General features: G+C 48.2%; 1 protein-coding gene across 1 annotated transcript in view; it reads right to left on the reverse strand.

Moving 5' to 3' along the window:
- tmem178b (transmembrane protein 178B) overlaps nucleotides 1-12,996 on the reverse strand; it is a 198,820-nt gene that overhangs the window by 18,057 nt on the left and 167,767 nt on the right. Inside the window, exon 4 of the mRNA XM_045700178.1 lies at nucleotides 5,222-5,359. Within this exon, the coding sequence (XP_045556134.1) occupies nucleotides 5,222-5,359 (138 nt within the window). The remainder of the gene's footprint in view (nucleotides 1-5,221; nucleotides 5,360-12,996) is intronic.

A 12,996-nucleotide genomic window follows, 5' to 3' on the forward strand; every position in this document is an offset into this window, starting at 1 on the left:
TATGCAGGTGTTGATGCTATTCTCTTTCACAGTAATCCCCCCTGAGCTGATGCTATTATCTTTCACAGTAACACCCCCTGAGCTGATGCTATTATCTTTCACAGTAACCCCCCTGAGCTGATGCTTATCTCTTTCACAGTTACCCCCCGAGCTGATGCTATTGTCTTTCACAGTAACCCCCCCTGAGTTGATGCTATTATCCTTCACAGTTACCCCCCTGAACCCCCCCTGAACTGATGGAATTATCTTTCACAGTAACCCCCCGAGCTGATGCTATTCTCTTTCACAGTAACCCCCCGAGCTGATGCTATGCTCTTTCACAGTAACCCCCCTGAGCTGATGCTGTTATCTTTCACAGTAACCCCCCTGAGCTGATGCTATTATATTTCACAGTAACCCCCCGAGCTGATGCTATTATCTTTCACAGTAACCCCCCTGAACTGATGCTATTATCTTTCACAGTAATCCCCCCTGAGCTGATGCTATTATCTTTCACAGTAACCCCCCTGAGCTGATGCTATTATCTTTCACAGTAACCCCCCCCTGAGCTGATGCTATTATCTTTCACAGTAACCCCCTGAGCTGATGCTATTATCTTTCACAGTAACCCCCCCTGAGCTGATGCTATTATCTTTCACAGTAACCCCCCCTGAGCTGATGCTATTATCTTTCACAGTAACCCCCTGTGTGTAGTTTGTAGGGCCCTGTCAGTGTGTAGAGTCAGTGTGTAATGAGTCAGTGTATAGAGTCAGTATATATAGAGTCAGTGTGTGGTGAGTCAGTATGTGTAGTGTCGGTATGTGTAGTGTCGGTGTGTGTAGTGTCGGTGTGTGTAGTGTCGGTGTGTGTAGTGTCGGTGTGTGTAGAGTCGGTGTGTGTAGAGTCGGTGTGTGTAGTGTCGGTGTGTGTAGAGTCGGTGTGTGTGGAGTCGGTGTGTGTGGAGTCGGTGTGTGTAGAGTCGGTGTGTGTAGAGTCGGTGTGTGTAGAGTCGGTGTGTGTAGAGTCGGTGTGTGTAGAGTCGGTGTGTGTAGAGTCGGTGTGTGTAGAGTCGGTGTGTGTAGAGTCAGCCTGTGTAGAGTCAGCCTGTGTAGAGTCAGCGTGTGTAGAGTCAGCGTGTGTAGAGTCAGCGTGTGTAGAGTCAGCGTGTGTAGAGTCGGCGTGTGTAGAGTCGGTGTGTATAGAGTCAGTATTTATAGAGTCAGTGTGTGTAGAGTCAGTGTGTGTAGAGTCAGTGTGTGTAGAGTCAGTGTGTATAGAGTCAGTGTGTATAGAGTCAGTGTGAATAGAGTCAGTATTTATAGTCAGTATTTATAGAGTCAGTGTGTATAGAGTCAGTGTGAATAGAGTCAGTATTTATAGAGTCAGTGTGTATAGAGTCAGTATTTATAGAGTCAGTGTGTGTAGAGTCAGTATTTATAGAGTCAGTGTGTATAGAGTCAGTGTGTATAGAGTCAGTATTTATAGAGTCTGTATGTATAGAGTCTGTATGTATAGAGTCTGTATGTATAGAGTCAGTGTGTATAGAGTCAGTGTGTGTAGAGTCAGTGTGTGTAGAGTCAGTATTTATAGAGTGAGTGTGTGGTGAGTCAGTGTGTATAGAGTCAGTGTGTATAGAGTCAGTGTGTGTAGAGTCAGTATTTATAGAGTGAGTGTGTGGTGAGTGAGTGTGTGGTGAGTCAGTGTGTATAGAGTCAGTGTGTATAGAGTCAGTGTGTGCGTGTGTAAATAAAAATACAATACAAGGTTCAACTCAGATATTTAGTTTGCCATTTCATTAGCCATTTAGTTAGCCATTTAGTTGGCCATGTAGTTGGCTATTTCATTGGCTATTTCATTAGCCATTTAGTTAGCCATTTAGTTAGCCATTTAGTTAGCTATTTAGTTAGCTATTTAGTTAGCCATTTCGTAGGCTATTTAGTTAGCCATTTCGTAGGCCATTTCGTTAGCTATTTGGTTTGGGGATAGAGCTGTTCAGGAGCCTGTTGGTGTCAGACTTGATGCACTGGTACCACTTGCCGTGCGGAAGCAGAGAGAACAGTCTATGGCTTGGGAGGCTGGAGTCTTTAACGGCGGTGATATTGCCATACCAAGTCAAGATGCTCTCAATGGTACAGCTGTAGAACTTTTTGACGGTTTGAGGGCCCATGCCAAATCTTTTCAACCTCCTGAGGGGGAAGAAAAGGCGCTGTCGGGCTTTCTTCACGATGATTTGGACAGTAAGGAACTTGAACCTCTGGACCTGCTCCAGTGCAGCCCTGTCAATGACGTGCTCGCCCCCATCCACATTGGGGGCTACTTTCTGTAGTCCACGACACTGTGGACTACTTCCTGTAGTTCACCACACTGGGGACTACTTCCTGTAGTCTACCACACTGGGGACTACTTCCTGTAGTTCACCACACTGGGGACTACTTCCTGCAGTCCACCACACTGGGGACTACTTCCTGTAGTCCACCACACTGGGGACTAATTCCTGTAGTCCACCACACTGGGGACTACTTCCTGTAGTCCACGGCACTGTGGACTACTTCCTGTCGTTCACCACACTGGGGTCTACTTCCTGTAGTTCACCACACTGGGGACTACTTCCTGTAGTCCACCACACTGGGGACTACTTCCTGTAGTCCACCACACTGGGGACTACTTCCTGTAGTCCATGACACTGTGGACTACTTCCTGTAGTTCACCACACTGTGGACTACTTCCTGTAGTCCATGACACTGTGGACTACTTCCTGTAGTTCACCACACTGTGGACTACTTCCTGTAGTCCATGACACTTGGTCTTACTGACGTTGAGGGAAAGGTTGTTGTTCCGGCACCACACTGTCAGGTCACAGGTCATCTCATCGTCACCAGTGATCAGGTCTACCACTGTTGTGACGTCAGCAAACTTGATGATGGTGTTGGAGTCATGTGCAGCCACGCAGTCGAGGGTGAACGGGGAGTACAGGACTAAGCACATACCCCTGTGTTGAGGATCAGCGTGGCGGATGTGTTGTTACCTAACCTTACCACCTGGGGGCAGCACCATCAGGAAGTCCAGGATCCAGGATCCAGAGGGAGGTGTTTAGTCCCAGGGTCCCTAAACTAAGTGACGAGCTTAAAGGGGACAATGGTGTTGAACGCTGAGCTGTAGTCTATGAGTTGTAGTCACCTAGCTGTAGTCTATTCTCTTTCACAGTAACGACCTGAGCTGTAGTCTATGAGTTGTAGTCACCTAGCTGTTGATGGTATTATCTTTCACAGTAACGACCTGAGCTGTAGTCTATGAGTTGTAGTCATCTAGCTGTAGCCTATTATCTTTCACAGTAACGACCTGAGCTGTAGTCTATGAGTTGTAGTCACCTAGCTGTTGATGGTATTATCTTTCACAGTAACGACCTGAGCTGTAGTCTATGAGTTGTAGTCACCTAGCTGTTGATGGTATTATCTTTCACAGTAACGACCTGAGCTGTAGTCTATGAGTTGTAGTCACCTAGCTGTTGATGCTATTCTCTTTCACAGTAACGACCTGAGCTGTAGTCCATGAGTTGTAGTCACCTAGCTGTTGACGGTATTATCTTTCACAGTAACGACCTGAGCTGTAGTCTATGAGTTGTAGTCACCTAGCTGTTGACGGTATTATCTTTCACAGTAACGACCTGAGCTATAGTCTATGAGTTGTAGTCACCTAGCTGTAGTCTATTATCTTTCACAGTAACGACCTGAGCTGTAGTCTATGAGTTGTAGTCACCTAGCTGTAGTGGTATCCTCTTTCACAGTAACGACCTGAGCTGTAGTCTATGAGTTGTAGTCACCTAGCTGTAGTCTATTATCTTTCACAGTAACGACCTGAGCTGTAGTCTATGAGTTGTAGTCACCTAGCTGTTGATGGTATTATCTTTCACAGTAACGACCTGAGCTGTAGTCCATGAGTTGTAGTCACCTAGCTGTAGATGGTATTATCTTTCACAGTAACGACCTGAGCTGTAGTCTATGAGTTGTAGTCACCTAGCTGTAGTCTATTATCTTTCACAGTAACGACCTGAGCTGTAGTCTATGAGTTGTAGTCACCTAGCTGTTGATGGTATCCTCTTTCACAGTAACGACCTGAGCTGTAGTCTATGAGTTGTAGTCACCTAGCTGTAGATGCTATTCTCTTTCACAGTAACGACCTGAGCTGTAGTCTATGAGTTGTAGTCACCTAGCTGTTGATGCTATTCTCTTTCACAGTAACGACCTGAGCTGTAGTCTATGAGTTGTAGTCACCTAGCTGTTGATGGTATTCTCTTTCACAGTAACGACCTGAGCTGTAGTCTATGAGTTGTAGTCACCTAGCTGTTGATGGTATCCTCTTTCACAGTAACGACCTGAGCTGTAGTCCATGAGTTGTAGTCACCTAGCTGTAGTCTATTCTCTTTCACAGTAACGACCTGAGCTGTAGTCTATGAGTTGTAGTCACCTAGCTGTAGTCTATTCTCTTTCACAGTAACGACCTGAGCTGTAGTCTATGAGTTGTAGTCACCTAGCTGTTGATGGTATTATCTTTCACAGTAACGACCTGAGCTGTAGTCTATGAGTTGTAGTCACCTAGCTGTAGTCTATTCTCTTTCACAGTAACGACCTGAGCTGTAGTCTATGAGTTGTAGTCACCTAGCTGTAGTCTATTCTCTTTCACAGTAACGACCTGAGCTGTAGTCTATGAGTTGTAGTCACCTAGCTGTAGTCTATTCTCTTTCACAGTAACGACCTGAGCTGTGGGTCAATATTGTATCAAAAACCTTTAGTCCTCTAACTGTTGATAAACAATCAGTCTGGAAGTTAAGATGACATCATCTATTCAAGTTTGATGTAACTAGTGAGTATGTATAGTATGTATAAAAACCTTTATTTAACAAGGCAAGTCAGTTAAGAACAAATTCTTATTTTCAATGACGGCCTAGGAACAGTTGGTTAACTGCCTTGTTCAGAGGCAGAACGACAGATTTTTACCTTGTCAGCTCAGGGGATTCAATCTAGCAACCTTTCAGTTACCTGCCACACCGGATTGATTAACAATCCTACGGACCAGTTCACCTGATCACCAGGATTTAGGACCCCAATACAAACTATCTTATGAACGTTATATTTTTATTTTTATTTAAAAGCATCCTTTGTCATTTTTCTTAAAGAAGAAGTGTTTGGTGAATCCCGGGGGGTCTTGACTTGAATGATACACAGTATCTGTGTTGTTCTCTTACCTCCCATGAGGAACAGTAATCCTGCCACGTACTGCATCAGTCCTCTATCCCAGCAGCATCCTAGAACACCTATCACCCAGCCAAACAGAATGATGGCTATGGCCATACCCATGAAGCCTGCTGTCATCCTCCGCAGGTCTGGAGAGACGGGAGAGATACAGGGGAGGGTTAGCATGGTTACAACAATACACACTCTAGTCCACGTTCAGACACACACTGTAGTCCATGTTCAGACACACACTGTAGTCCACGTTCTGACACACACTGTAGTCCACGTTCAGACACACACTGTAGTCCATGTTCTGACACACACACTGTAGTCCATGTTCTGACACACACACTCTAGTCCACGTTCAGACACACACTGTAGTCCACGTTCAGACACACACTCTAGTCCACGTTCAGACACACACAGAAGGGTTAGGCAACGTTCAGACAGAAATAGCTACTGGAACTGTCTTAACCTCTGACCCTGTCAGGACGCCTGTCATTCAGCTACTGGAACTGTCTTAACCTCTGACCCTGTCAGGACGCCTGTCATTCAGCTACTGGAACTGTCTTAACCTCTGACCCTGTCAGGAAGCCTGTCATTCAGCTACTGGAACTGTCTTAACCTCTGACCCTGTCAGGACGCCTGTCATTCAGCTACTGGAACTGTCTTAACCTCTGACCCTGTCAGGACGCCTGTCATTCAGCTACTGGAACTGTCTTAACCTCTGACCCTGTCAGGACGCCTGTCATTCAGCTACTGGAACTGTCTTAACCTCTGACCCTGTCAGGACGCCTGTCATTCAGCTACTGGAACTGTCTTAACCTCTGACCCTGTCAGGACGCCTGTCATTCAGCTACTGGAACTGTCTTAACCTCTGACCCTTTCAGGAAGCCTGTCATTCAGCTACTGGAACTGTCTTAACCTCTGACCCTGTCAGGAAGCCTGTGATTCAGCTACTGGAACTGTCTTAACCTCTGACCCTGTCAGGACGCCTGTCATTCAGCTACTGGAACTGTCTTAACCTCTGACCCTGTCAGGACGCCTGTGATTCAGCTATTGGAACTGTCCCAACGTAACAGTCATAACCCCTGACTCTGTGACCAGACTACTGATGACACAGCAGAGATAGAAGATCAACTGTAGCGTCTCTACAGAAGACAAATATAGGAATCTGTAATGTTGCTCAGATCAGTCTCCTGACATTTTGACCTCACTTCCTTATACCGTATGACCTCAGTTTGTCTATACTATTTCTGGAAAACACCTTCAGCATCCACCGAGCTCCCGCTGCTGTGTGTGATGCCGTGTGCATGTTTTTACGGGCTGAGGAAGAATGATGTGGGAAGAGGCACGTAGAACCTTGCCTGGCAAGCACCAACGCCCTCTAGGTAATCTGTCCCACAGTCCCACAGGGCTCATAAATACTCTACCTTTCAACACTCCCATGTCTGCCCTACCTGCCCCAGAGCAGAACAAATGGAGAGAGAGAGAGAGAGAGAGAAGGGGGGGCAGGGAGAGAGACAGAGAGATGGAGAGAGACAGATAGAGATAGAGGTGGGGAGGGAGAGAGACAGAGAGAGAGGTGGGGAGGGAGAGAGACAGAGAGAGAGACAGAGGGAGAGAGAGACAGAGGGAGAGAGACTGTGAGGTGGCAGAGAGGGGGCAGAAAGAGAGAGGGCAGAGAGAGAGAGCGGGGCAGGGCGAGAGACATACTGTGAGGGGGCAGAGAGGGAGAGAGAGACAGAGAGGGGGCAGGGAGAGGGAGAGAGAGAGAGGGTCAGGGAGAGAGAGACTGTGAGGTGGCAGAGAGGGGGCAGAGAGAGAGAGGGCAGAGAGAGAGGGGCAGAGGGAGAGAGAGAGGGGGCAGAGAGAGAGAGGGCAGAGATTATTGACATTGTATCATCTATTGAAAGTGATTGTACCCTCTATTATCCTACCCTCTATTAAACTACCCTCTATTAACTCCTACTTCCCCAAATTCAAATGAAAAGTTCTACATTCACAGAACAATCAAACAAAGAGAAACTTAGTATTGTTTTGGGGGAAGGTTTGATGTTGTAGTGTTGGCAGCACAGTAGATCCCAGTTTACCACAAGTTACAGTATGATATATATTTTTTATTTAACCTTTATTTAACTAGGCAAGTCAGTTATGAACAAATTCTTATTTACAATGACGGCCAACCCCGGCCAAACCCGGATGACCCTGGGCCAATTGCGCGCAGCCCTATGGGACTCCCAATCACAGCCGGATGTGATACACCCTGGAATCGAACCAGGGACTGTAGTGATGCCTTAGATCGCTACGCCACTCAGGAGCCTCCAGTAAGGGAGGAAACCACATGTACTATTCTCTCCATGTGTTATCCGTAACAGACTATATAACCAGTCATTTTCCTTGTCGTTTGTTGAATTAGTCTGAACATTGACTATTATTACATTTCTGTACGGGATATTATTTATTTGTTTTTGTTATTATATATATTTTTAATTAGTATAATATCTACTATTGTTGTCAATGAATATGTTTATGCCACCTTACCAGCCCTACTCAAAGGAGATCACTTTACCAGCCCTACTCAAAGGAGATCACTTTACCAGCCCTACTCAAAGGAGACCACTTTACCAGGCCTCATCAAAGGAGACCACTTTACCAGGCCTACTCAAAGGAGACCACTTTACCAGCCCTACTCAAAGGAGACCACCTTACCAGCCCTACTCAAAGGAGACCACTTTACCAGGCCTCATCAAAGGAGACCACTTTACCAGCCCTACTCAAAGGAGACCACTTTACCAGGCCTCATCAAAGGAGACCACCTTACCAGCCCTACTCAAAGGAGACCACTTTACCAGCCCTACTCAAAGGAGACCACCTTACCAGCCCTACTCGAAGAGCCAGATGGAGAGAGGAAGTAATACCATAAAGACCAGTAAGAAAATTGACTTAATAGTGATGAAAATTCGCAGCTTCTGCTCAGCTGTTCATTGGACAGATTAAAGTGTGTGTGTGTGTGTGTGTGTGTCAGCTGTGTCCCCTGTTAAAGGAAAGACTCATTTTGAATGTTATATTGTTTTTTTTTTGTGCATTTCTGAGTGATGTTCTATCTATTCCCTGAGTCATTTCATGATCTAATGTGTATCTGAAATATTTCCGTTCACGTAGCATTGTGATAAATCCACTCTCACTACACTGGAAGTTTATAGAAATACGACTTTTAGATCGCGGAAATGTCTTTCATACATGTCAGATTTCAATACTGGCTGATGTCATAACACGGGAAGTTGTCTTCTCTCAAATGAACCATTGATCATATTTGTATGATATTTCAACCTCGAGAAATGTGTCATTTAACTGGAGAGTTCACCACATATTTAAGAATTTGTTCTTAACTGATTTGCCTTGTTAAAAAAAAAAATTGCATCTAGTTATTCATCACAGTTCTGGAAGCAGTCATAGACACATACAAGGGGGGAGAGATAGATTGAGGAGGAGGAGGAGGAGGGGGAGGAGGGGAGATGGAGGAGGGGGAGATGGAGGAGGAGGGGAGATAGAGGAGGGGGAGATGGGAGGAGGGGGAGATAGATAGAGGAGGAGGGGGAGATAGATAGAGGGGAGAGATAGAGGAGGGGGATAGGAGGGGGAGAGAGAGAGGAGGAGGGGGAGATAGATAGAGGAGGAGGGGGGAGAGAGATAGAGGAGGAGAGAGAGAGGAGGGGGAGATAGAGGGAGATAGATAGAGGAGGGGGAGAGAGATAGAGGAGGGGGGAGAGAGATAGAGGAGGGGAGAGAGATAGAGGAGGGGGAGAGAGATAGAGGAGGGGGAGAGAGATAGAGGAGGGGGGAGATAGATAGAGGGGAGAGAGAGAGGAGGGGGAGATAGATGAGGAGGAGGAGGGGGAGATAGATGGAGGAGGGGAGGAGAGATAGAGGAGGGAGAGAGATAGAGGAGGGGAGATAGAGGAGGGGGAGATAGATAGAGGAGGAGGTGGAGATAGATAGAGGAGGAGGGGGAGATAGATAGAGGGGAGAGATAGAGGAGGGGGGATAGGAGGGGGAGAGAGAGAGAGGAGGAGGGGGGGAGATAGATAGAGGAAGATAGATAGAGGAGGGGGGGAGAGAGATAGAGGAGGGGGAGAGAGATAGAGGAGGGAGGGAGAGAGAGAGGAGGGGGAGAGATAGAGGAGGAGGGGGAGTAGATAGAGGAGGAGGGGGGAGATAGATAGAGGGGAGAGATAGAGGAGGGGGGATAGGAGGGGGAGAGAGAGAGGAGGAGGGGGAGATAGATAGAGGAAGATAGATGGGAGGGGGAGAGAGATAGAGGAAGAGAGATAGAGGAGGGGGAGAGAGAGAGGAGGGGGAGAGAGATAGAGGGGGAGATAGATAGAGGGGGAGATAGAGGAGGAGGGGGAGATAGATGGGGGGGGAGATGGAGGAGGGGGAGATGGAGGAGGAGGAGGGGAGATAGATAGAGGAGGAGGGGGAGATAGATAGAGGGGAGAGATAGAGGAGGGGGAGAAGATAGAGGAGGGGAGAGAGATAGAGGAGGGGGAGAGAGATAGAGGAGGGGGAGAGAGATAGAGGAGGGGGGAGAGATAGAGGAGGGGAGATAGATAGAGGGGAGAGATAGATAGAGGGGAGAGATAGATAGAGGGGAGGAGATAGATAGAGGAGGAGGGGGAGATAGATTGAGGAGGAGGAGGGGGAGATAGAGGAGGGAGGAGATGGAGGGGGAGATAGAGGAGGGAGGAGATGGAGGGGGAGATAGATAGAGGAGGAGGGAGGAGATAGATAGAGGGGGAGAGATAGAGGAGGGGGGGAGAGATAGAGGAGGGGAGAGATAGATAGAGGAGGAGGGGGAGATAGATAGAGGAGGAGGGGGAGATAGATAGAGGAGGAGGGGAGAGATAGATAGAGTAGGAGGGGGAGATAGATAGAGGAGGAGGGGGAGATAGATAGAGGTGGGGGAGATAGAGGAGGGAGATAGATAGAGGAGGAGGGGAGAGATAGAGGAGGAGGGGGAGAGAGATAGAGGAGGAGGGGGAGAGAGATAGAGGAGGAGGGGGAGAGAGATAGAGGAGGAGGGGGAGAGAGATAGAGGAGGAGGGGGAGAGAGATAGAGGAGGGGGGAGAGATAGAGGAGGGGGGAGAGAGATAGAGGGGGGAGATAGATAGAGGAGGGGGGGAGATAGATAGAGGAGGAGGGGAGAGATAGATAGAGGAGGAGGGGGAGATAGATAGAGGAGGAGGGGGGAGATAGATAGAGGAGGGGGGGGAGATAGAGGAGGAGGAGATAGATAGAGGAGGGGGGAGAGAGATAGAGAAGGGGGAGATAGATAGAGGAGGAGGGAGAGAGATAGATAGAGGGGAGATAAATAGAGGAGGAGGGGAGATAGATAGAGGAGGAGGGGAGAGATAGAGAAGGGGAGAGAGATAGAGAAGGGGAGAGAGAGAGATAGAGAAGGGGGAGAGAGAGAGATAGAGAAGGGGGAGAGAGAGAGATAGAGAAGGGGGAGAGAGAGAGATAGAGAAGGGGGAGATAGAGAGATAGAGGAGGAGGGGAGATAGATAGAGGAGGAGGGGAGATAGATAGAGGAGGAGGGGAGATAGAGGAGGAGGGAGAAAGATAGAGGAGGGGGGAGAGAGATAGAGAGGGGAGAGATAGATAGAGGAGGAGGGGGGAGATAGAGAAGGGGGAGATAGATAGATGAGGGGAGAGATAGAGGTGGGGAGATAGAGGAGGAGGAGGGAGATAGATAGAGGAGGAGGAGGGAGATAGATAGAGGAGGAGGAGGGAGATAGATAGAGGAGGAGGAGGGAGATAGATAGATAGAGGAGGAGGAGGGAGATAGATAGATAGAGGAGGAGGAGGGAGATAGATAGATAGAGGAGGAGGAGGGAGATAGATAGATAGAGGAGGAGGAGGGAGATAGATAGATAGATAGAGGAGGAGGAGGGAGATAGATAGATAGAGGAGGGAGATAGATAGATAGATAGATAGATAGATAGATAGATAGATAGATAGAGGAGGAGGGAGATAGATAGATAGAGGAGGAGGGAGATAGATAGATAGATAGAGGAGGAGGGAGATAGATAGATAGATAGAGGGGGAGGGAGATAGAGGAGGAGGGGAGAGATAGAGATAGAGGAGGAGGAGGAGGGAGATAGGAGAAGGGGGAGATAGATAGAGGTGTGTATGTAAATGATGCAGGTGCAGATATCATTCTCTCATCAGGAGAGACATTGTCCATGTACACAATTATTCACCTTCTGGTGCTTCCTGCTTCCCCCAGATACACCAGACCTGCTTCTGACACAGAGGAGTGTTGCTGCTAATCGCAGACATGTATTACAGTTGTGTGTGTGTGTGTGTGTGTGTGTGTGTGCGCCATAGCCAGAGATCAGCTAACTGCCACTGCCGGCCCCTTTTCAATCTTTAACAGAATGGGTACAGGTTACTACCCTCCTCCTTTAATCTATAACAGAGGAGGTACAGGTTACTACCCTCCCAAGCCAGACCACCACCTCCTTTAATCTATAACAGAGGAGGTACAGGTTACTACCCTCCTCCTTTAATCTATAACAGAGGAGGTACAGGTTACTACCCTCCTCCTTTAATCTATAACAGAGGAGGTACAGGTTACTACCCTCCCGGGCCAGGCCACCAAAGCCAGAGATCTGTCACGATGTCGTGATGTCACCATGCCACGGTGCCAGCGTTGCGTGCTAAGCGCTCGTGGCGGGGGATGGCAGATGGGACGAGGGAGATTGTTTATTGGGGGGGTAGAGAGAGGAGGGGGTTTTTGTCAGGGGAGGGGAAGAAGAGATTAGTTTTTTTGTGCAGATTGAGAATCGCTGACTGAGGATACGTCCCAAATGGCACCCTATTCCCTATGTACGATCCTATAGTGCTCTGGTCACAAGTAGTGCACTATGTAGGGAATAGGGTATAAGGTGCCATTTGGAATGCGATCACATACTGACTCTGCTGCCCTCAGAATCTCTCCTCGTCTTGTCAAGGAGCAGGGGGCCGGTTGGCTGCTGCTACCGTGGCGATGGGCCCGTCGGGGGGGTAATAGAGCTTCATTTCATTATGGGATGTCAACTGCCACCAGGGGAAAAAAACCATGGAGAGGAGAAATCTAATTACTACTGATAACAGGAGAGATGGACAGTGGTGGTCGCTGGGATAGAGGCAGTGAGAAAGGGCTGGGATGGAGTCTCTCCTCTCCTCTCCTCTCCTCTCCTCTCCTCTCCTCTCCTCTCCTCTCCTCTCCCCTCCCCTCCCCTCCCCTCCTCTCCTCTTTTCTCGTCTCTCCTCTCCTCTCCTCTCCCTCTCCTCTCCTCTCCTCTCCTCTCCTCTCCTCTCCTCTCCCTCTCCTCTCCTCTCCTCTCCTCTCCTCTCCTCTCCTCTCCTCTCCTCTCCCTCCTCCCTCTCCTCTCCTCTCCCTCCTCTCCCTCCTCTCCTCTCCTCTCCTCTACATCAGAAGACGGTGACATATGCCCCATTCATTTAGAGACAGCTTTGAACATATGCCCTGTGGTTGGTGGCTGTAGTGTCTGTGTAGTGTGGTTTTCTCCTGCTGCCGGACAGTAATCCCCAGGGTATAGTGGACATATGGGTGATTTACAGGCTGGCAGTAGGCTGGCCGCCCCGCTGTCCCTCTAGGATCAGCCATGCAGGACCCACAGGGAGTAGGGCATTGGGACAGAGAGAGAGGACTGAAAGGACAGAGTAATAGGACAGAGGGAAGACTGACAGTTTCCTAGTCAGTGGACAGTAGAG

Source organism: Salmo salar, chromosome ssa17 (genome assembly GCF_905237065.1).
Source record: "Salmo salar chromosome ssa17, Ssal_v3.1, whole genome shotgun sequence".
In the NCBI taxonomy this organism is placed as follows: Eukaryota; Metazoa; Chordata; class Actinopteri; order Salmoniformes; family Salmonidae; genus Salmo; species Salmo salar.